Source organism: Carcharhinus amblyrhynchos, chromosome 15, assembly GCF_965287045.1.
Source record: "Carcharhinus amblyrhynchos chromosome 15, sCarAmb.v2.hapA, whole genome shotgun sequence".
NCBI classification, from domain to species: Eukaryota; Metazoa; Chordata; class Chondrichthyes; order Carcharhiniformes; family Carcharhinidae; genus Carcharhinus; species Carcharhinus amblyrhynchos.
The window spans coordinates 60,291,821-60,315,273 of NC_137338.1; the positions used below are offsets into that span (position 1 = coordinate 60,291,821).

At 40.7% G+C, this 23,453-nt stretch overlaps 1 protein-coding gene across 2 annotated transcripts in view; it reads left to right on the forward strand.

Moving 5' to 3' along the window:
* The window catches only part of mospd2 (motile sperm domain containing 2), an 83,807-nt gene extending 60,687 nt beyond the window's left edge, over nucleotides 1-23,120 (forward strand). Inside the window, exons 13-15 of one of the 2 annotated variants that reach the window (XM_080204026.1) lie at nucleotides 4,544-4,673; nucleotides 11,805-11,914; nucleotides 20,897-21,029. In XM_080204026.1, the coding sequence (XP_080060152.1) occupies nucleotides 4,544-4,673; nucleotides 11,805-11,914; nucleotides 20,897-20,919 (263 nt within the window). In that variant the 3' untranslated portion in view covers nucleotides 20,920-21,029. Of the gene's footprint in view, nucleotides 1-4,543; nucleotides 4,674-11,804; nucleotides 11,915-20,896 lie in introns of both variants that reach the window. The other variant, XM_080204024.1, reaches the window with a different exon arrangement.
* Nucleotides 23,121-23,453: the final 333 nt, after the last annotated feature.

The following is a 23,453-nucleotide window of genomic DNA, read 5'->3' on the forward strand; positions in this document are numbered from 1 at the left end:
CACTAGCTGTTTTTGATCCAGGCTTCTAGATCAATATGATTAACTCTGAACCCAGTGCCTGTTCAGTAACATGTTGGTGGGATTTCTTAACTATAGTGTTGGCAAGTTGGGACCAGAACAGGTTTTGATGATTTGGACTGGTAAAAATGTGAAGCTCGCGACCACTTCTACTACTTCCCCATTGATGTAAGCAGGAGCTTGCCCTCTATTACATTTCCTTAAGTCAATGACTATCTCCTTCATCTTGTTGACATTGAGGGAGAAATTGTTGCTGTCGCACCAGTTCACGAGATTCGCTATCTCTTCCCTGTACTCTGTCTCATTGTTTGAAATCCGACCCACAACAGTGGTGTCTTGGCAAACTTGAAAATCGAATTAGAGGGGAATTTGGCCGTACAGTCAGAGGTGTGTAAGGAGTATAGTAAGGGGCTGAAGATCAAGCCTTGTGGGGCACCAGTGTTGAGGATGATGGTGGAGGTTTTTGTTGCCTATTCTTACTGATTGCAGTCTGTTGGTTAGGAAGTTCAGGATCCAGTTGCAGATGGAGGAGCTGAGCCTCCTGGGCATGGAGTTTGGGGATGAGTTTCATAGGAATAATGATGTTGAAGGCTGAGCTGTAGCCGATACATCGGTGCCTTTGTTATCTAGGTGTTTAAGGGTTGAGTGCAGGGCCAGGGAAATGGCATGTGCCGTGGATCTGTTGCAATGGTAGGCGAACTATAGTGGACCCTGGCAATCTGGGAAGTTGGAACTGATTGGTGCCATGATTAACCTTTCAAAGCACTTCATAATGATGAATGTCAGAGCCATCAGGCGATAGTCATTAAGGTACATTGCTTGGTTTTTCTTTGGTACCGGGATGACAGTTGTCTTGAAGCGGATAGGGCTGTTGCATTGTTGTAAAGAGAGGTTGAAGATGTCTGCAAATACACCTGCCAGCAGGACCATGCAGGATCTGGGTGTTCATCTCGGTACCCCATCCGGACCAGTCACTTTCTGTGGGTTGGTCTTCACGAAGGCTGCTCTGACATCTGCAATGGTGACCTTGGGTACAGGTTCATCCGAGGGTTCTGAAGGAAATGGCAGAGGTGATAGTGGATGCCTGAGTGATTATTTACCAAACTTCGCTGGATTCCAGGGAAGTGCCGGAAGATTGGAAAACGGCTAATGTTACGCCGCTGTTTAAAAAAGGTAGCAAGCAAAAGGCAGGGAATTATAGGCCGGTTAGTTTTACGTCTGTTGTTGGAAAAATGCTGGACTCCGTCATCAAAGAAGAAATAGCGAGGCACCTAGAGAAGAATTGTTTGATAGAGCAGACGCAGCATGGATTCGTTAAGGGGAAGTCATGTTTGACAAATTTATTGGAATTCTATGAGGATGTGACTAGCGCGGTAGACAGAGGGGAGTCGGTGGATGTGGCGTTTCTTGATTTTCAGAAGGCGTTTGATAAGGTGCCGCACAAAAGTTTGCTTCAGAAGGTTAGGGGGCAGGGAGTTGGGGGTAAGGTGTTAGCGTGGATAGAGGATTGGTTGCCTAATAGGAGGCAGAGAGTTGGTATCAATGGGTGCTATTCTGATTGGCGGTTGGTGACTAGTGGAGTGCCGTAGGGATCGGTGCTGGGGCCTCAGCTATTTACCATTTATATAGATGATCTGGAGGAGGGGGCTGAGTGTAGGGTGTCGGAATTTGCTGATGACACAGATGAGTGGAAAAGCAAATTGTGCGGAGGGTGTGGAAAGTCTGCAGAGGGATCTAGATAGGCTGAGCAAGTGAGCGAGGACCTGGCAGATGGAGTACAATGATAGCAAGTGAGGTTATCCACTTTGGCAGGAATAATAGGAGGCGGGATTACTATTTAAAGGGCGAAAAGCTGCAGCATGCTACGGTGCAGAGGGACTTGGGGGTCCTTGTGCATGAGTCGCAAAACCCCATTTGCAGGTGCAGTAGGTGATCAAGAAGGTGAATGGGATGCTGGCCTTTATAGCGAGGGGGATAGAATATAAAAGCAGGGAGGTCTTGCTGCAACGGTACAGGGCACTGGTGAGGCCGCAGCTGGAGTACTGTGTGCAGTTTTGGTCGCCGCACTTGCGCAAGGATATTTTGGCCTTGGAGGGAGTGCAGAGGAGGTTCACTAGGCTGATACCGGAGATGAGGGTGTTGGACTATGAAGAGAGACTAAATAGACTGAGTCTGTACTCGCTGGAGTTTAGAAGGATGAGGAGGGATCTTATAGAGACGTATAAGATAATGAAGGGGATGGATAGGGTAGAGGTAGAGAGATTCTTCCCGTTTAGAAAGGATAGCAGGACTAGAGGACACAGCCACAAGATAAGGGGGGGCAGTTTAGAACGGAGTTGAGGAGGAACTTCTTCTCTCAAAGGGTGGTGAATCTCTAGAATTCTCTGCCTGTTGAAGTGGTGGAGGCTACCTCGCTAAAGATGTTTAAGTCACGGGTAGATAGGATTTTGGTAGACAAGGGAATTGAGGGTTATGGGGAGGGAGCGGGAAAGTGGAACTGATCCACTTCAGATCAGCCATGATCTTATTGAATGGCGGGGCAGGCTCGAAGGGCTAGATGGCCTATTCCTGCTCCTACTTCTTATGTTCCAGGGTGGAGGGCGTGCTGCTGCCGACCTCTTGCTCAAAACAGACATAGAATGCATTGAACTCATCAGGGAGGGGTGCATTGATGCTGGCGATTTTACATGCCTTTATCTGGTAGCTTGTTATGTCATGTAGACATAGCCATAATCGACAGGTGGCTAGTCTGGGATCTAGAATGGTCCGATAGTTTCTTTTAGCATCTTTGAAAGATCTCCTTATTATGTCTGGCTTTCTTGGATAGGTCAGGGTCACTTGACCTGAAGACCTCAGACCTCGATTTCAGTAAGCAATGGATATCCCTGTTCATCCATGGTTTCCAGTTGGGAAACACGCAAATTTGGCACAGTCTTCTACACGCTTGCCAGTGAAGTCAGTTACTGTAGTGGCGTACTCTGCGACCAGCTTGAGCGAGCTTTTAAATACTGACTCTAAGCATTCCAGTAGGAGGTCACTTGATTTGGCATTTGGTTCTCCATTATAGAGAAGACCACATTGTGAGCAGCAAATACAGTATTACAAAATTGAAAAACATACAAGGAAATTGCTGTTTCACCAGAAAGGAGTATTAGAGGTCCAGCAAGGAAGGAGTTACATCTCCTGCACTTGTATGGAGAAGTGCTGCAGGAAAGGGGCTGTTGGGCTGACTGAGAAGTGAACCAGAAATATTGATACTTTGTTCAAAATTAGACCCATAGTTTACTAAAAGAATACAAAATAAGATAAGGCACGAAACTGTGTTCCTAAAATTAATGATGGTGAATTCCCACCCTCTTGAGACCCATTTGAACACTCAAATTTCTGTTTGATTCATAAGGTATTCACGTGAGAGTTGGAAACTTTATGAAAACGTACAATTGGCTGTGATCATATTTTGTCTTTACATAGTATAAAGTATGAATATTAAGTTTTTTGCGCTCATTTGATCTAATTTTATAGAGGTTGTGAAGCTGCTGCACTATCTGTTTGGATGACTTTTCCGTCATGTCTTGAATTTCTTAGTGCAGTTTTTAAAAAATCAGCTAGTTTAATTTTCCTTTTTTTATTTCGTCAATCCTTTTATTTCATTCACTCAGTCAGACATGAATAGTTGCTTCATAGACTTGGAATAGTTCTCAGTGCTCTAAGTTCTGGACACAAAAATTAAAAGTGCTTTTAAATCACTATTTTTAACATCTATACCCTCTTGCGTTGTCTTTCATTAACCAACAGATCCTTATCCTTGGAAGTTTTTTTCTATCCGCTGCCTTTATAGCATTACAGCATTTGAGTTCTATCCTTTCAACTTTTTGCTAGTAATTGGTTCAGTCTTTGACATTTAATAGGATTACTGAAATATAGTGAATTTTTTGTAAAGTGGGATAACATTGTCTTAATGCAAACTGCTCTTGTTTGGTGTTTTATGTAAAGTCTGTAACTCTTTCTAAACTCTTCTGATGCAGTCTAAACTGATTGACGTAAGTGGAACATGCATTGCTTGGTTTTTGTGTCAAGCACCAGATGTAATAACACCTGATCAGTTTTTAACTATGAGCTCATGAATAAGAATTTCATTTATAAATACGGTGAGCAGGAAAAATTATTTGAAGTATTTTCCCCTCACTCAAATGTTCATTTTGTAAATGAAGTTAATTAAATTTGTAGGCTACAATGTCAGTGACTTGTCATATGAATGAATAGCTCAAGCTTTGGTCAAGAATTCAAGGTCACATTTGGAGGCTTTAATTTTTGTCCTTCAAACATATAATTGAGTCATCCAAGTTTCTTTCATCTGTCGTTTTTGAAATATTTAAAATATTACAATTGACATTAACTTCTAGGTAATGATTAGATTGGAGAACTTTGTTTTGTAATGCTGCTTTTTTACTATTCATCAGTGTTGTGATTTACTTTGACAATCTCAATTTATGAAAGATTTAAAACTGTTTTTTGTGTTTTCAAGGTGTTGAAGCCTCCCCCCAGGACAGGTTTCTGGTGATGGCAGCTGAGATGAACCAAGCAGCAGGAGGAGGCCCTCCTGATCTGGGTCAGTTCTGGAAGGAAGTTCCTAGAGACCAAGTGATGGAACACAGGTAGTGAGGAATTGACTTACAAATAATTTGGCCCAAAAGCTTCCATTTTAATTATTTTTGTCCACTCGGGTTGGTTCTGGAAGTGCATTTTGGATTTATTTCTGACCATAAGTTACAGTTGGAGCCACGTTTAATCTAGTCATGGCCAGTTGCACATTTTGCATATTAAATACTTACAGCAGAGCTCCATCTCTGCAGGACATAATCCATATTTTCATCACCTTGTTTGTTAAAATCAGTAACATCCCTGACTCACTCAAAAATGGTTGTTTGTTCCCAACACTCGGTGACTTCATCTCACGTGCTGTCACATGTCTTATCACTTTGTCCTCATTGAGCTTCAGTTCCTCCCCGTGTTCCCTGCCTTCCAAATCTATTTGGCCTCTGGACCTTTTTTAATCACCCCCTTCATTGGGAAATATCCCATTCCTTGGTCGTAGCTTCATTCTCAGAAGCCAATTTTTTAGTAACTGTAAAAAGCAACGTTATTTATTTTGCCTGTCTTGGCTGAAGGATAACATACAAATTGTGGTTCAAGCTGTACTCCAGAGACTTGAGTATGTGATTTAAGCTGACGTTTGTTGCAGTACTGAAGGACTGCTGCACTGTTCAAAGTTACGTCTTTCAGATGAATGTTAAACTGAACATCTGTGGATTGGCCTGACTGGATGGAACAGTCTCCTCCTGGTGGTCTAGGCAATATTTGCCCATCAGCCATATGATCCAGAAATTTCTGAAAAGCATCTGTTGTTATTAATGTGGGTAAGAAAAAGTGAACAATTTATAGCAAAGAACAGTTATGACAGAAGTATGATTCACAAATTTCTGGACAATTGGAGCTGGTCCATGAAAATCTTGCTAAAACACACAAAAATTTCCAGTTTGCCGTGAGCTTCTCTTCTCTTGTGCCATGAAATTGCTAGATTTACACATTTGGTACAAATTAATCTTGTAACTGATTACTAATCCCTGTCTGTAACTGGGATCTTACGAGACTTAGTCCTTCCGTGTCATTCAACCGGAAAAGGTAACACTGATACTTTTGCAAGTGGTAAATTGTCCCTAGAGGTATTAATTTTTTCTAATATTTTTCCTTTTTATATTCTTTCTATCGTCACACTCTTTTTTTACCCCTTTTAATAAAAGGCCTCCTTCCTGAGGACAATTAATGATGGGCAATAAATGCTGACCTTAGCTGTGCCCACATCCTCTGACCTATTTGAAAAATGTGCTGGTTAAGTCATGCTGAATTCTCCCTCAGTGTACCTAAACAGGTACCGGAGTGTGGGAGTTTTTCACAGTAACTTAATTGCAGTGTTAATGTAAGCCTATTTGTGACTAATAAACTTTTAAACTTTAACTATGAATTATTTTTCTGCATCCAATTTGACACTTGATTTCCTACCATAGTTTGTTTTTCACCAAAATTTCATTAGTTCAGGTGGTTAGAAACATTGTGTTCATGAAGTGCCAGATGTCCCATTAACATCACCATGCCATTACAACTTGATATCTTCCAAAATTTGAGGTGCAAAAATAATTCAACCTGAAGGTGAGATAAAAATCTAATTCGCGCTCTGTGTGCCTCTCCAGCAGTTTCTGGCCTAGTATCTGCTTATTTGAGTTTCAGAAAAGGTTTATGCTTGACTAGGTAAAGTTTAGATCAATATTAATAGCTTTACTTTACCTCTGAGGATATTTTTAGGAGGTATTGCATTGTGGAGGATCTTGAACATAAGTAGATCCTTTTAAAATTGCAGATACAAAGATCCTGCCAGCAACCCATTTTTAATAAGATGATTTCAGTATGACTGCTTCAAGTAATGAGATGCTCAACATTGAGGTTATTTGAGGATTTCATCAAACCAAATAAATGTTCGAAGAGCAGTGAAGCATGATTCAGCTACCCATGTATGGTCGTGCTCATTTATGACCATATACATATGAGCAACCTGATTATAAGCTTCCAGCTGAGTGAGAACTGAGGAGATCCAGCTGGCTTGCCAAGTCCTTTAGGGTTTGACTTCTTATAGACATTCTCTGTTGAAGGAGATTACTTGAGTACTGTACTTAATCAAAATTGGCAGTAACAGCATGAGCCCCTTTTGATTTAAGATACATTTATTTTGCATTAAAGATGCATGATTTCCAGTTGCTTTCTAAGTGCATTAATGGTGATGAAACACCTATCTGAAAAGTAACACTGCAAGTCTTGTTTCTGTGCAGAATATTGAATGCATGAACACATAGAAGTGTCGAATTCGTGAAAACTGGAGTAAATCATGCAGTTGTTTTTCAGCGGGAGTTTTAAAAAAGAATCTTCTACACTGTGCACTGCTGAGTGCACCAGTGTGAATCACTCCAAAAATCAGGGGGTAGAGTCTATTCCCAATGGAGAGGCCAGCAGCGTAGCACTGAGTGGGCCACTATGCTCGTGCTGATGTCAGTGCCAAGCTCGTCACATGCGCAGTGGCCCCTGCCTGCCAACCTCCCAGTGCTGGCTAGCCCTGTGACCCCTGCATCACTGGCTGTGCAAACCACCCAACCCCCCACCCCATGCCTCAGCCAGCCTGATTGTTAACCTCCCTCCCTTCCCTCATTGACCCTGACTCCGAAGTTGCAGCAGGAACGCCCCCCCCCCCCCCCCCCCCCCCCGAGGACCTAACTCTCTGGGAGGCCTCAATTTCTCCCACCCACTCCCTTCACTCTAGTAGGGCAGATCTGCCACCTCACTGCAAGGGGAGAGCTACTGTAAACCCCGCTGGAGTGAACAGCCCCTGGCAGGGGTGGTAGATGTTAGCGGGCTAGAATCTCAGTCTCAGGCCCGTTAGTGGCATTGAAATTATATTACAGTGCTGTATGTATTATGCAGCTCCACCGATTTCTGGTGTGGAGCCGACAGCGCCAGAAATCCGGCACTGGGAGATGTGTTGAGGCCTGGACATCCAGCATGAATTAGCCACTGCTAGAGTCTCCTGATCTGCTGCATTAAAAATACAGCACAGCGAGATGGGAGAATCACTTCCATAATCTTGTCTGTATCGCATCTTACATCATCATCTGAAGTGTTTTTTGTTGCTTCTCTTGGTACTTGCCAATGTTCAGTAACGAGTTCCAGCTCCCAGTTGATAGCAATGGGAAATGGTTTTGGGAATCTGAATGTTCTGCACCAATCAGCACTCTGTTGTTTCTACCATTGTAATTGAAATACACTGAATGCAATAATACATAAATACAAATCTGGATTGGCAAAAATGCTATCTCTGGCTTCAAGTTGTAAGTTTTGTTTTTGCTCTCAGTAAAGAGGCAGTGAAAGCATAATACAACTTCCCTATTTCCCAAATCTGTTAATGTTGTGGATTCTTTGTCAAACTGGCAAATGATTTACAGTCTTGAGCTGTAAACTCCTAACTAAGAATTGTTGTTACTCTGTTCTTTACCACTCTGTAATAGCATCCTGCTGTGTTCTGACTGCCAATGTCAAAAATGTTCCCCTCGTAGCTTAGAGCAATAACAGAGAGGCCAAAAAGCACCCTTAATTTCTTGCTCGGTGGTGTGATATTTCTGGCTGGGTTGAAATGGGTCATCATTCAGTTTGATGCATTGTCAGACTGATGGAAACTTTTTTCTCAAAGGGAACTGCTGCATTGCTGCTAATTTAGTAGGATGCACAAAGCAGCCTCAGACTGTCATTGACCTGTCAGCTATTCCTGGTTCTCAGTGCTTGTGCAGCCTCAAATGAACCGGTATAGGAGATTGGCCGATGAGTTACATAAGTCTGTTGCCGGTTACATCAGTGTTAAAAAAGGCCTCAAAATGCAATGTATTTACATAACGATAAAGCCAGAAATTCATGTTACACTCAGAACCTGACAGTCTGGCAGTGGAACTTAACAAAGCAACATTTGTTACCAGGTGAAAATGTTCTCTTTTAAATTTAAACTGTTGGCAAAATCAACTTGTATTAACTATAACACTTGTATTAACTATTAACTCCAAACTGCAATGTTTGCCATTGCAGTTTGGAGTTAATAATTCCTCTGTTAATCAAGTAAATTTTGTCTACTCTAATTTTTAATGATCTGATCATTCAAGCTTTGAACACTTTTTTTGGCTATGTTACTTAAATTTGCCTAATTCAGATTTTTGGATAATTCCATTCTTCATGTGAAAAGCCTCATTCAACTATCAGGAGCAAACTGTATTTTATTTTGTGAACGTTCACTATAATCAACGTACACTCTCTAATGAGTATGACACTTCCACTAAATTGTTGTTTGTGTGTGTGACTGTTTAAATAAATGGCATATTATTTGAGGAACATGCTTGGATGAAAAGCCACTTAAGTGTGGGGATTGTAATTAAAAATGGCAATCTGTATTTAAATTATAGTGAGATTCAACACTCTTGGAATGTCACAGCAATGAGAGTATGCTGAATCTCTTGGAATGAGGCCAAAGTTTAAACTTGGAGAGGGCTCAATTTAAGATAAATTATAAACCTGAATTTACTGTAAAAGTATTGGTGAGGCAAACCATTTACCATTATTCTTGTGCTCCTCCGTCGGCAAGTTCAGGTTCTCATAAATGTCATACAATAGTACAGCACAGAAGGAAGTCATTCAGCCAGTCGAATCTGCAGCTCTTTAAAGGAGCAATCCAGTTAGTCCTGCTCCCTGTTTATCTACATTATCCAATTTTTTTCCTTGAGCTAGTTTCTGTCTAAAACTACTTTTGAATCATTCTCCAAACCCTAGCCATTTGTTGCATGAAACAAATGCGTAGTTAAAGTCAAATCCAGAAGTTACTGCCTGTGTTGAATAATGGATGTGGATGAATAATGCTGCTCTATAAGCTCCACATAACGATATCTCATCATCTGGTTGTCTCATTCAAATATAGTGAATGGTATGAAATTCCTCCGCTTGTATCATAGATAGAAACTAAAATTGCTGCGGAAAGTTTATGTACCCTTACCAAAGGTACGATTGGTCTTAATTATCAGTTGTCTTTCTGCACTGAATATTAACATTTACAATTAATGAGGCTCATCATTCAGATTTTAATAGTTATTGTTAAAAGTTGCTGCCTTTTTCTCTTCCTCATTCCAATTTTTCTTTCCCACTGATTCATTTGACACGAAATTCAAGTTGTAACCTATACCTCCTGGTTTAGACTCTCTTGGCTCACAAATAATTGTTCAGTCTATTTGAGGGGACATGCAGTTACATTCCCTGTTCACCACAGGTCCCTGATGTCCTTTCAAGGGTATCACATGTTGATGTCCAACTTAGCGTGCAAAAGGTTGTGTATTTGCCAGCTGCAGTAAACTCAGTTGTTTTTATTCTATCCAGACTGTTGAAGCTTAATATATTTGAAAATAATTTTGCACTGGTGAAGTTGCACTTGATTTCCATTTTGAATTTAGAAGAGTAAGGTTTTTGAAGATCAGGACATTATTGAGCTATTTGGGGCTTTACACTTTCCCTGTTGTAGTTTTGTAAAGCTATTTCATGCATGTTGTTCTAATCTGAATGCAAACACAATTTGCGAACTTCTGAACAATTGGGGTTTTGCATAAATCTTATCGTGTGTGTGTGTGTGTGTGTGTGTGTGTGTGTGTGTGTGTATAAATGGTTCAAAAAGTTGAAACTTCTGTCCCTGTAGATTTTCATCACTGTGTTCATGTTGCATACTGTGGATGAAAATTAATAAAATGTATAAAAAGAAAACGCTAGAAATACTCAGCAGGTCAGGCAGCATCTGTGCAGAGAAACAGAGTTAAAGTTTCAGGTTGACCATCCTGATGAATGCTGTTTCTCTCCACAGATGTTGCCTGAACTGCTAGATTAAGACTTCCAACATTTGCAATATTTTACTTTAATGTTAATAAAATGTGTGCATTATGTTGGCCTCTAAATTGCCTACATTACATGATATTGACTAACTTAACGGAAGAGGCCTGGGATTTCCACAGGCATTCTTTCAACTTTCTATGCCAACATGGAAAACTCCCAAAGAAATAACGTAAAGATGATCCACACTGTTTCTATTGAGTTTATCCAAACTCTCAGCATTAACATTCTGTAACCAGGTATCTTAAGCAGCTAATCTGCGTTATGTTATTTTTCCAGAAGTTATTCACTACATTTTCTTGATTTCAAACGACAAATATATTTGAAATATTAAAGGAGAATTAAAAATATGCAGTTTAAAACTTCACATCTTAAAGATAATCCAGTCGCCTTAAATTCAATCTGTTATTTAAAGGCTATGGGGAATGCATTTAAGCATCCTGATTAAATCTTACAACAGCTGTACTCCCTTCCCTTTACTGCAGACATTTACAAAAAAGAGAAAATGGGACATATGGGTGGAACAGGAAATTGTTAGAATAAAGATGTCTGTTGTACATGATGTTCCACCATGAGGAAATCCTGAGATTTTTGAGCCAAAATAATTAGTTAAGATTGCAGCAGCAGTAGACTGAACATCCAACTAATCAAATATCAAAGCATTAGCCTGCTCTCAACATGCACGAGGTATTCATGGCATAATTAGTTAAATAGCAAGTAAAATCATTAATTTTTTGAAGTAGGAGTGAAGCCTTTTTAAAGGGATGAGAATAAGCCATGTTTGAATTCAAACAATTTGTCATCCACATCTTAACATGCCAGATTATTTGTTAGATCACTTTTAGTTTGCTGGTTTAATCTATGACCACGCTTTCATACATGCCTACTCCTTCGTTGTGTATATATGCGTGTGTGCTTATGGATATTCAGCTGCAGCTGCTGTGTTTGGATTTAAGCTGAAATTCCACAAATTAAGATGTATAATTTCTACCAAACAACCAGGTAGCCCATTCTGCTTTTGTAATCCTGAAATGTTAGAAAGCTGAGTTGGGAGAAGGAAAATATTGTAAGCTTGTAATATTAGCTTTTGCCAAATGTGAAAGAAGCAATGTTAACACTTGTTTTATTTTTAGGTTTCTGTAAATTGTAGCATACTGTTGAGCATCAGTTTCCAGTAGTGCATTTCTTGAAACAATCTGAATCTCAATTGATCTTAATTTTGAGAGTTTACCATTTGGATACTAACACCAAAGGAATAATTATTTTCTCTTTTCCAGACTAAGGTGCCATGTTGTAGAAAGTTATAAGGCTACTAATGCTGCCAAAGAGAATTCCTTTAAAGGATATGCAGTTGGTTACTGCCAAGAAGATTTGCATTCGAAGGTAGGTAAGCAATCAGTTTGAACTAATCCTCTACAAAAAAAATGTTGGATTTATACTCCATTCTCCACACAGGAGACTAATCAAACAGATTGTCACATTTTCCACCACTGATTGTCTACTTTTTAATAACAATTGACTTCTGCAGCTCCCGTAATTGTGAAGATTCAATCTCTGGATTTAAGATATTCTCACTTGCTTTTCCATTTACGCCCTATAGGAACAAGAGTAAACCATTTAGCCCCTTATGTTTATTCCACTATTCAGTTAGGTCATGGCTAATCTTAACTCAATTTATCCGCCCTTGTTCTGTAAATCTACAATTTCTTTGTCAACAAAAATCTTCTCCATTTTAAAAATTTTCAATTGACCTTGTCTCAACAACTTTTTGAGGGAGAATGTTCCAGATTTCCATGATCATTTCCTAACATCACCCTTCACAGTCCATTTTAAATTTTAAAACCCAATGCCAGGACCTACACGCAGTACTTGAAATGGGGACTAATTTTATTCACATACACTGTACATTTGTATGATAACCAAATGAGTTAAATTCTGTTTTACCTGTTTGGATTTTTTACCAGTATTTTTGGGGAATCATTTGTCACAGAAAGCAATATCTTGTCCACAGACGTTCTTGGCGTCAGTTTGTTCTGTGAACACAAGTAGATTGTCTTTGCTTCAGCTGCCTCTTGAGATGTTCTTTTTGTTACCAAAATTTTTCTAGTCTCTGTAAAGCTGAACTTTAGTCAATACTTGCTTCTGTTCTAGTGCAGATCTTGCACTTCTGGAGGTAGTACTTTTTAAACTAGTTTTGTTTATTTGAGCTCCAGTTCCACCATTAAAGCTGCTTTATTCCCCTTGTTTCTCTACTCTGTTGAAATCAAGACGATATGTTCAGCATAATTTCCATCCCCTCAAAACTGGAGCACCTCATCCACCTTCATCTTTTCCTTCTACATTTTCTACGTTTGTAGTACTCCTGTAATTAAAGTGTTTATATTCAAATTATTGACGTTTAAAATGCATGTGTAATATAAGAATTAAGTTAAAAGCAGAAAATGTTGGAAGGGCTCAGCAGATATCTGAATTGCACAAGCAAGTTCCTATTTTAAGTTTAATCCTTTAACAAATGTGTCCAGAAGAATTATGCCTAAGCATAACTTACCTGTTTTGTCCACAGTTGCTGAATGTTGCTAGCGTTTTCAGTTTTGTTTAAGATATTTGGCATCTGTTTTTTTTTCTGCTTTCCATTTATGACAATACTCATACTCATTTGCACAAGGCTAATGAGTGTAATATCCTGTATCCTTTTTCAATTTTAATCATGGTGTAAGAGTGGGTGAATGTAATATAGGATTTTAAAATCCTATCTCGAATATCCCAGACACCCGTGGAGTGGGTAAGGGTCGGGGGGGGGTGGGGTTGAAGAACAAGCTGTGTACACATGTAGCTAAAGACTCTGGTTGTCTTTACTACTCGTCCTCTTATAAAGCATTTAATTGAATATACATTTGGGCAAATCATAAGTGCTGCAACAGAAAATGTTGAAAGTGCACAGTAGGACTTGGAGCAACAACTGAAGAAAAATGACGATTAATATTTTGCGCATAAACCCTTCCTCACCTCGGGATAAATGAAATATATTGACTCAATTTTATTTTTCAAGATATTGCTAGTGAGATTTATATTACAAAACTAATTCTAGTAAAGCTACAAGGCGATTACACGTCATGGGCTTTAAATGTCATTGTAAATATTGTTACCTTGGACAACATTTATGCTCTATTGGTACAATGAATATTTTGAACAATGCTGAGACTGTGCAGCACTGGTCCTTCAAATGTGAAACAGTCGGAAAATAGAACAGATGTATGTACACATCTTAAAGGAGATTTTACTGACTGTTATGTAACCTCTTGCTGTTTCTCTGGAGAACTACCATCATGTTTACATTTGCACAACACTATTGCTCTGCTGATAAGGAGCTGCTGCTGTAGAAAATCTGAAGATCAACATCTGGGACCCTGCCAGGGAAAGCTGGTACCAGCTGTGTACTGTGTGCGAGACAAGATTTGAAATGACATATCTTCAGCACTCCAATACAGGAATAAAATTCTGGCATTATCTCCTACTACAAGATCCTTGCTCGGTTTACATGATTAGAGTTATGAGTACTTCATAGTGAAATTGGGTGCATTGTTGCACCAGGAAACACAAGGATGTCTATCACCAATTCAGAGCAGCAGTAGTGACACGCATGCAATGTAGGCAGTATTGGTTGGACAGGAGTGAATTCGGAGATGACAGTACGTTGAAGGAAAGCAGTAGGTACTCTGTTAAATATGAGTTTAAATATTTCACTTAATCCCTTTCATGTACTCATGGCATCAGTGTTTTACAGCTAGTTAATTTTGAATTTTAATCATTATTGCAGACAGATGAAGTAACTCTGATGCACAATGAAATCCCACAAACAGTAAACATGAGAATGCTCAGTAATGTATTTTCAGTGAAGTTAATTATATAAAATTAGACTAAATATAAAGTATAAAAATGGGCCATTTGGCTCAACTAACATATGCTGGTGTTTATGCTCGCCACCAGTCTCTCCCATTACCCCTCAGTCTTTCAGTATATCTTTTTCTTTTACATTCACACGCACCTAGTTTCCTTTTGAAAGCCTCAAAGGAATTTGTTTCAGCACTTCCTGTGATAGCAGATTCTCAATTGTAACCACACTCTGAACAAACACTTTTCCTTATTTCGCTATTAGATTTATTGGTAATCACATGGAAGTACTTTTTCCGTTCCATTCCCATTCATAATTTTAATGATCTAACTTCCTTGATTTTTTCTTTCTAATGGAAAAAGCCCCAACTTGTACCAATGCTGTGGAAGAAGATGGTCATTCTCTGGCTATGAATTGATAGTTGGGAATAGGTAAATGCAGCGCCATCCAGCTGTAAAATGTGCCGGTATTGGAAGAGATTGTTGTGATCAACCGTGCTAAAGACTGGGGATGAATTGAGAAGGGTGAAGAGGAATAATTTACCCTGGTCACACTCATAAAAGTCATGATGTGGATGTGCCGGCGTTGGACTGGGGTAAACACAGTAAAAAGTCTGACAACACCAGATTTTAGTCCAACCGATTTATTTGATTGTAAACGCACAAGCTTTCGAGGTTTCCCTCTTCGTCAGGTGAATGGAGAGTTCTGGCCTCAGACAGAGCATATAAAGCACAGACAGTTTAGAGATTACTGATTAGAATGCGAATCTTTACACCTAACCTGCTGTTCAAGTCCTAAAGTGGCTGACAATGAGTGGAAGGAGCACTGATCACAGGTTAAAGAGATGTGTATTGTCTCCAGACAGCACAGTGAGTGAGGTTTTGCAAACCCAGGCAAGTCACGGGGGTTACAGATAGTATGACATGAACCCAAGATCCCTGTTGAGACTGTCCTCATGTGCAGAACTTGGCTATCAGTCTCTGCTCAGCGACTCTGCGCTGTCATGTGTCGTGAAGGCCGCCTTGGAGAATGCTTACCCGAAGGTCAGAGGCTGAATGCCCGTGACCACTGAAGTGTTCGCCAACAGGAAGGGAACAGTCTTGCCTGGTGATTGTCGAGCGATGTTCATTCATCCGTTGTCGTAGCGTCTGCATGGTCTCCCCAATGTACCATGCTTCGGGACATCCTTTCTTGCAACGTATCAGGTAGACAATGTTGGTCGAGTTGCAAGAGTATTTACCGTGTACCTGGTGGATGGTATTCTCATGTGTGATGGTATCCCTATCGATGATCCAGCATGTCTTGCAGAGGTTGCTGTGGCAAGGTTGTGTGGTGTTGCGGTCACTGTTCTCCTGAAGACTGGGTAGTTTGCTGCGAACAATGGTCTGTTTGAGGTTCTGTGGTTGTCTGAAGGCAAGAAGTGGGGGTGTGGGGATGGCCGTGGCGAGATGTTCGTCTTCATCAATGATACGTTGAAGACTCCGGAGAAGATGTTGTAGCTTCTCCGCTCCAGGGAAGTACTGGACGACGAAGGGTACTCTGTCCACTCTGTCCACTGTGTCCCGTGTTTGCCTTCTGAGGAGATTGGTGCGGTTTTTCACTGTGGTGCATCGGAACTGTCGATCTATGAGTCGAGTGCCATATCCTGTTCTTAAGAGGGTATCTTTCAGCGTCTGGAGGTGTCTGTCACGATCCTCCTCATCTAAGCAAATCCTGTGTATACGGAGGGCTTGTCCAAAGGGGATGGCTTCTTTAACATGTTTAGGGTGGAAGCTGGAAAAGTGGAGCATTGTGAGATTGTCTGTGGGCTTGCAGTACAGTCAGGTGCTGAGGTGACCGTCCTTAATAGAGATGCATGTGTCCAAGAATGCAACTGATTCTGAGGAATAGTCCATGGTGAGTCTGATGGTGGGGTGGAATTTGTTGATATCATCATATAGTTGTTTCAGTGATTGTTCACCATGAGGCCAAAGGAAGAAAATGTCATCGACGTATCTAGTGTATAGCATCGATTGAAGATTCTGTGCAGTGAAGAAGTCTTGTTCCAACCTGTGCATGAAGGTGTTGGCATATTGAGGTGCAAATTTGGTCCCCATGGCTGTTCCATGTGTCTGGATGAAAAACTGGTTGTTGAAGGTGAAGACATTGTGGTCCAGGATAAAGCGGATGAGTTGTAAAATTGCATCTGGAAACTGGCAGTTGTCAGCATTGAGTACTGAGGCAGTCGCAGCAATGCCATCGTTGTGGGGGATGTTAGTGTAGAGCGCCGAGACATCCATTGTGACAAGGAGTGTCCCTGGTTCAACTGCTCCATGTGTGCTGACTTTCTGTAGGAAGTCCGTAGTGTCACGACAAAAGCTGGGGGTTCTTTGTACAATGAGTTTCAGGATGCCCTCGACGTAGCCGGAGAGGTTCTCGCACAGAGTCCCATTGCCCGATACGATGGGACGGCCAGGTGTGTTTGCCGTGTGTATCTTTGGGAGGCAGTAGAGATCTCCAATGCGGGGAGTACGTGGAATGAGAGCACGGAGGGTGCTCTGAAGGTCCGGATCAAAGGTCTTGATCAGATTGTTGAGTTGACGAGTGTGTTCTTTGGTTGGATTTGTGGGTAACTGTCTGTAGTGTTCCTCATTGTTTAGTTGTCGGTACACTTCTTTACAGTAATCCGTCCTGTTCAGTATGACGATGGCCCCTCCTCTGTCTGCTGGTTTGATGACAATGTTGCGGTTGGTCTTGAGAGCATGGATGGCATTGCGTTGTGTTTGGGTGATGTTCGGGGCTGTCTTGTGAGTGCGGCTGATGAATCTGGTGTTAACGCACCGCCTGATGGTTTGGGCATACCCTTCGTCGTCCAGTACTTCCCTGGAGCGGAGAAGCTACAACATCTTCTCCGGAGTCTTCAACATATCATTGATGAAGACGAACATCTCGCCAGGGCCATCCCCACGCCCCCACTTCTTGCCTTCAGACAACCACAGAACCTCAAACAGACCATTGTTCGCAGCAAACTACCCAGTCTTCAGGAGAACAGTGACCACAACACCACACAACCTTGCCGCAGCAACCTCTGCAAGACATGCCGGATCGTCGACAGGGATACCATCATCACACATGAGAATACCATCCACCAGGTACACGGTAAATACTCTTGCAACTCAGCCAACATTGTCTACCTGATACGTTGCAAGAAAGGATGTCCCGAAGCATGGTACATTGGGGAGACCATGCAGACGCTACGACAACGGATGAATGAACATCGCTCGACAATCACCAGGCAAGACTGTTCCCTTCCTGTTGGCGAACACTTCAGTGGTCACGGGCATTCAGCCTCTGACCTTTGGGTAAGCGTTCTCCAAGGCGGCCTTCACGACACACGACAGCGCAGAGTCGCTGAGCAGGGACTGATAGCCAAGTTCCGCACACATGAGGACGGTCTCAACAGGGATCTTGGGTTCATGTCACACTATCTGTAACCCCCGTGACTTGCCTGGGTTTGCAAAACCTCACTCACCGTGCTGTCTGGAGACAATACACATCTCTTTAACCTGTGATCAGTGCTCCTTCCACTCACATTGTCGGCCACTTTAGGACTTGAACAGCAGGTTAGGTGTAAAGATTCGCATTCTAATCAGTAATCTCTAAACTGTCTGTGCTTTATATGCTCTGTCTGAGACCAGAACTCTCCATTCACCTGACGAAGAGGGAAACCTCGAAAGCTTGTGCGTTTACTATCAAATAAATCGGTTGGGCTAAAATCTGGTGTTGTCAGACTTTTTACTGTGCACACTGATAAAATGCAGCTTATGACTTTGGAAACTGTTTCAATGCCTGTAAGTTGTCACCTGATTGAGGGATTCAGGCATGGGATTATGGGAAAAATGGGCATGTATTTGGAAGATAACAACAGATTCAAGAATCTTGGAAGATAAGGTTTGATGCCAGTTTGCATAGAGCTGCTTTTCTTTAAGGGCTGGAAGATGGTTGTTGCAGTGTGCTTCCCAATTCCGTATCGGCTAACTCCAATGATGTGGTGCTGTTATGTTTGTTTATTGTACTTGTATAATACATTCTTTAAAAAAAATTCAATTCAGTTGACTGTAATTCACTGACCTGATGGTTCTTGTTATTTCTACTCGTTTAAAGTGAGTTGCTCTCCCATGCTGCGAAACTATTGTTTATTGTGAGTAAATTAAAATATCGGTATTGGATTGAATATCAATTGATGGATTGAATTGGATCCTGCTTTCAAGCCTATTATACCTGACGAACACCACCAGATGTATTATACTAAATTTACTTAAGTACCAATTCTGTTGAGCGTAAATTTGTTTTCAGAAGCCTAGACATGCTAAAGAAGTATTTTAGCTCAGCTATTTCCTCATTTTATACCAAAAAAGTACCCGCATCCTTTTCCTTTTCCCCATGCCAATAAAGCTGAGGTTCTCTGTACGGTAGAAATATATTTTTCCCTTTTAAGCCTGAATGATCACAAGTTACCCCATTTATACATGTACTTTGCTCAATACTCAATGTTGGCAAGTGCAAAGTGGTCCACTTTGGTAGGAATAATGGTAGGAAGGACTATTACTTACGTGGCGAAAAACTGCAGCAGGCGACGGTGCAGAGGGACCTCGGGGTCCTTGTGCATGAGTCGCAAAAACCCAGCCTGCAGGTGCAGCAGGTGGCCAGGAAGGCTAATGGGATGCTGGCCTTCATAGCGAGGGGGATTGAATATAAAAGTAGGGAGGTCTTGCTGCGGCTGTATAGGGCGTTGGTGAGGCCGCAGCTGGAGTACTGTGTGCAGTTTTGGTCGAAAATAAGTGGAAGTGAAAAGGAATGTTGTGTTATAATCAAACTTTTCACTTCTTTATACTCATTTGTGGGACATGGGCGTCGTTGGTTGGCCAGCATTTATTGCCCATCCCTAGTTGCCCCTTGAGAAGGCGGTGGTGAGCTGCCTTCTTGAATCGCTGCAGCCCATGTTCTGTGGGTTGACCACAGTGCTGTTAGGGAGGGAATTCCAAGATTTTGGCCCAGCTACTGCGAAGGAACGGTGATATATTTCCAAGTCAGGATGGTGAGTGGCGTGCAGAGGAGGTTTACTAGGCTGATACCGGAGTTGAGGGGGTTGAGCTATGAGGAGAGGCTGAATAAACTAGGCTTGTACTCGTTAGAGTTTAGAAGAATGAGGGGAGAGCTCATTGAGACGTATAAGATGATAAATGGGATGGATAGGATAGAGATGGAGAGACTCTTCCCGCTCAGAAAGAACAGTAGGACTAGGGGGCACAGCCTCAAGATAAAGGGGGGGTGGTTTAGAACAGAGTTGAGGAGGAACTTCTTCACTCAAAGGGTGGTGAATCTCTGGAATTCTCTGCCCCTTGAGGTGGTGGAGGCTGCCTCGCTAAATATTTTTAAGACGCGGGTTGATGGGTTTTTGATAAGCGAGGGGATTAAGGGTTATGGGGAGAGGGCGGGAAAGTGGAACTGAGACACGACAGATCAGCCATGATCTTATTGAATGGCGGGGCAGGCTCGAAGGGCTAGATGGCCTACTCCTGCTCCTGTTTCTTATGTTCTTATTATGTTCTCATCTCTGACAAGTCTTCAGAATTACTTCAGCTATTTCATTTTATACCAAAAAAGTACCAGCATCTTTTTCCCTTCCCACCCTCTGCCAGTAAAGCTGAGGTTCTTTGCATGGTAGAAACACAAAAGGGAAAAATAGATTCTAAGTCTGAGTGATCATAAGTTATCCCATTTGTGTGTTGCTCAATACTCCTCTCTGACCAAGTCTTCAGAATTATCTCAGAACGTATCTTGAATTTCATTTCTAACTCAGTATATTTTCCCTATGCCTTTTTCTAACATTCATTGAGATTATTCTTTACATCTACATGGTGCCTTTAAATGCAAACCGTTTTAGATAGTCTTGAAAATGAGGGGTCTTGTTTGCCTTTCTTTTAGTGTTGCCTTCAGGCACACACCAACGCCAACTGTGGGGCAAGCTTCTTTCTACTCCAATGCTGTACTTTATCGCAACCTCAAGAAAGCATCAACTTTCAGTTTTTGCAACACTACTGAATTAAGCAACGATAATTACCAAAATAGGGTTAGTCGGTGCAATATCCTCCGGACAGTAGAAACTACGTTTGGGTATGGCAACGTAGTTTTATGATTTTCAAAGGTTTCTCGTGTACAATAGTCCATTCTACAGACCACAATCAAATGTGGTCTATTGCAGTGGTCTTGTTGACATGTTCGGACTTTTGCTAATGGAAGCAAGATGTTACAAATGTTTTTTATCTCAACACATTAGTTCTGTGATCGGTTAATTGTATTTGAGGTTTTGCGACTTTTTTAGATTGTATGTTGATGAATAGCCTCAATGTATGATTTCATTGTGGTTTCTGCATTTAAATCATAATTATGATTTATTATTATTTTGCCTTCAATATTGCATTTTTGTTTTAACAGATAACCAAATTAATGGCATCTAATAGGCGACTAGAGGAGCAGATCAACCGTTGTGTCTGGTTCCAGCAGTTATTAACTGGCTTAGTTACGTTGTTAGTGGCCATTGTCAGTCTGTCCTTGTACCAGCAATCCCCAGACAAGGACCTGCAGTAACTGAACAAGCTTCTTGATCCACACAAGACCTTTGTAAACCAAAGTTGCTATTTTTTTTTCTGTTTTGTTTTCAAGTTGCCAATAACTCACATGTTGGAGGTTGACAAACTGACCAATTTTTGTTTGTTATAACTGCCGTTTTTTAAAAACAAATTTGATACAGTTTGTATATAAACTAATTTTCACCTCCGGAAAAGAAACCTGCCTAACACTGACCATCTTAATAATGAATCAGGAATAAGTGTGTAATTTGAAGCCAATCTGTAATATATCTTGGTGCTACTAATAGATATGAATCAAAATGGTGAATCCACTGTTTTCCCTGGGAATATTTGGATAGCTTTTTGAAGCCTTTTCCATAAACAAAAGCTTCCATGTCAAAATGCACTTTGGTATCTGTAAACACTTGTCACAGATCACAAAGAAAAATCTTTGTTTCTGATTGTTCCTTAATCTGAAAGGTGTTGAAGTAAAAAAAAATTGGACCATCCAGTGATTTTGGGCCCTAGGAAGAACATTGGTCATTCATTATCCTTTTAAATGCAGTGACAACCATCAAATGCATCTTTTACAATCAAAAAGGATGTGCTAAACAATTGATATTGACTGCTTGCCAGCCTGACGTGTTTAGTTAATGTGAATGCAATTGTTAAAGAAATGAAGGTTCCCAGGTTTCCTTTAAGATTGTTTCAGTTGAACCATGTACCAGCTGCATTTATCTTATACGGTTGTACACCAATAATAGATTTTAGATTTGTTTAAAATAATGAAGGAATAATATGCTAGATAAATGATTGTAAATGATCACGTTTTTCTCTTGCTTTCCATTTTCCTTTATGATCTAAGTTTGCATCATGTTCTAAGTTTAGTGCTGTTTGCCACGTTCAAGATTCTGTGCCAAGGAGCTCAATTACATGATTGCAACAGTTCACTTTGAGCTTATTTTCTTCTTGAATAAGCACATAGGAAGAACCAGGTGTGGCCAAACTGATCCAAGTGAACAAGAGCAGTTGTTGCCCTTGAAGTAGGTAACTCGATCTCATTTGCACTTGAAAGTTTGCTTTCCCATTGGACTTCTGATCTGGACTTTGGGAAAAGTCCCAGTCGCTGTTGCCTCATTAAATTAAAATGCTGATAATATCTATTCACATCAAAAATGAGAGATGTAGGCAATTTAATGAAAACATAGATTGAGCATTTGGTGACATGAAGTTCTGTGCCCACAGAGATTAAGGTGACACTGTAGAGAACAAAGTATCTCATGATCCGAAGGAAACCGAATTCCACTAGTCACTTCTCTTGCAGTCTGGTGGAGACGCCTCCTGTTGAGAAGTTTGCGCCACAGCCCTTCATTTAATGGTAAAATTTAGAATGTGACGCTAGATTTTTTGATAGAAAATGTTAAAGCTACAAAACTGAGGGTAGGACTGTCACTAGGACTTGTTTGAGATCCATTTTAGTGCCAAGTGCTCCAAACTGATGCTTGTATGTGGTCAAACCTACACTGCAAACATTGGACCAGGTTCATCTACTTACTTTATAAATACAATGCTGAAAATGTTTTGTTAATATACTGATTGTAGCTTTTGAAAGAGAGTGCATTTCAAGCAACGATGCATTGGAGATAAGAAGCTAACCGATGTATAAAATGTGAAGCTAATCACTTCAATAAGCAAGCATGAGCCTTACTCAATTGTAGTGACAGCAGTGTGGCAGTATTCCCTTTTTTTTCCCCAGACTTTTTGTTTAAAAACAAACATAATCATGTAGCATTGGAGTTGAAAATAATCCACCATGATTAAACAGCTATTTATTTGGGGTTCATGGTTTAATACCAACAAATTTTTAAAAATCGCTTATAAAGCTGTACAAGATTTAAAACTTTTACAATAGAACTGTAATAACTCATGGTATATTAGAGTACAGATTATTGATAGAAAAAGCTGGCAAGTTAGATTAAAATGCACTTTATGAAATTGCTGATGTATTGCCTTTGACACTCACTGCAAATGGATTATTTGCTTGTGTTTTATATTGGTTTAAAATAAACATTGAGTAATCATGTTTCAAGAACAAACAAGGCTACTTCATGTAAAGTTTAACTTTTCTCTGTTTTAAGTGTAGAGTCAACGTTGTTGGACAAACTGCATCAGTTAAGAACATAAGAAATAGGAGCAGGAGTAGGCTATCTAGTCCTTCGAGCCTGCCCTGCCATTCAATAAGATCATGGCTGATCTGAAGTGGATCAGTTCAACTTTCCTGCCTTCTCCCCATAACTCTTAATTCCCTTATCTATCAGAAATCTATCTACCCGTGACTTAATATATTCAACGAGGTAGCCTCCATCACTTCAATGGGCAGAGATTCACCACCCTTTGAGTGAAGGAGTTCTCCTCAACTCTGT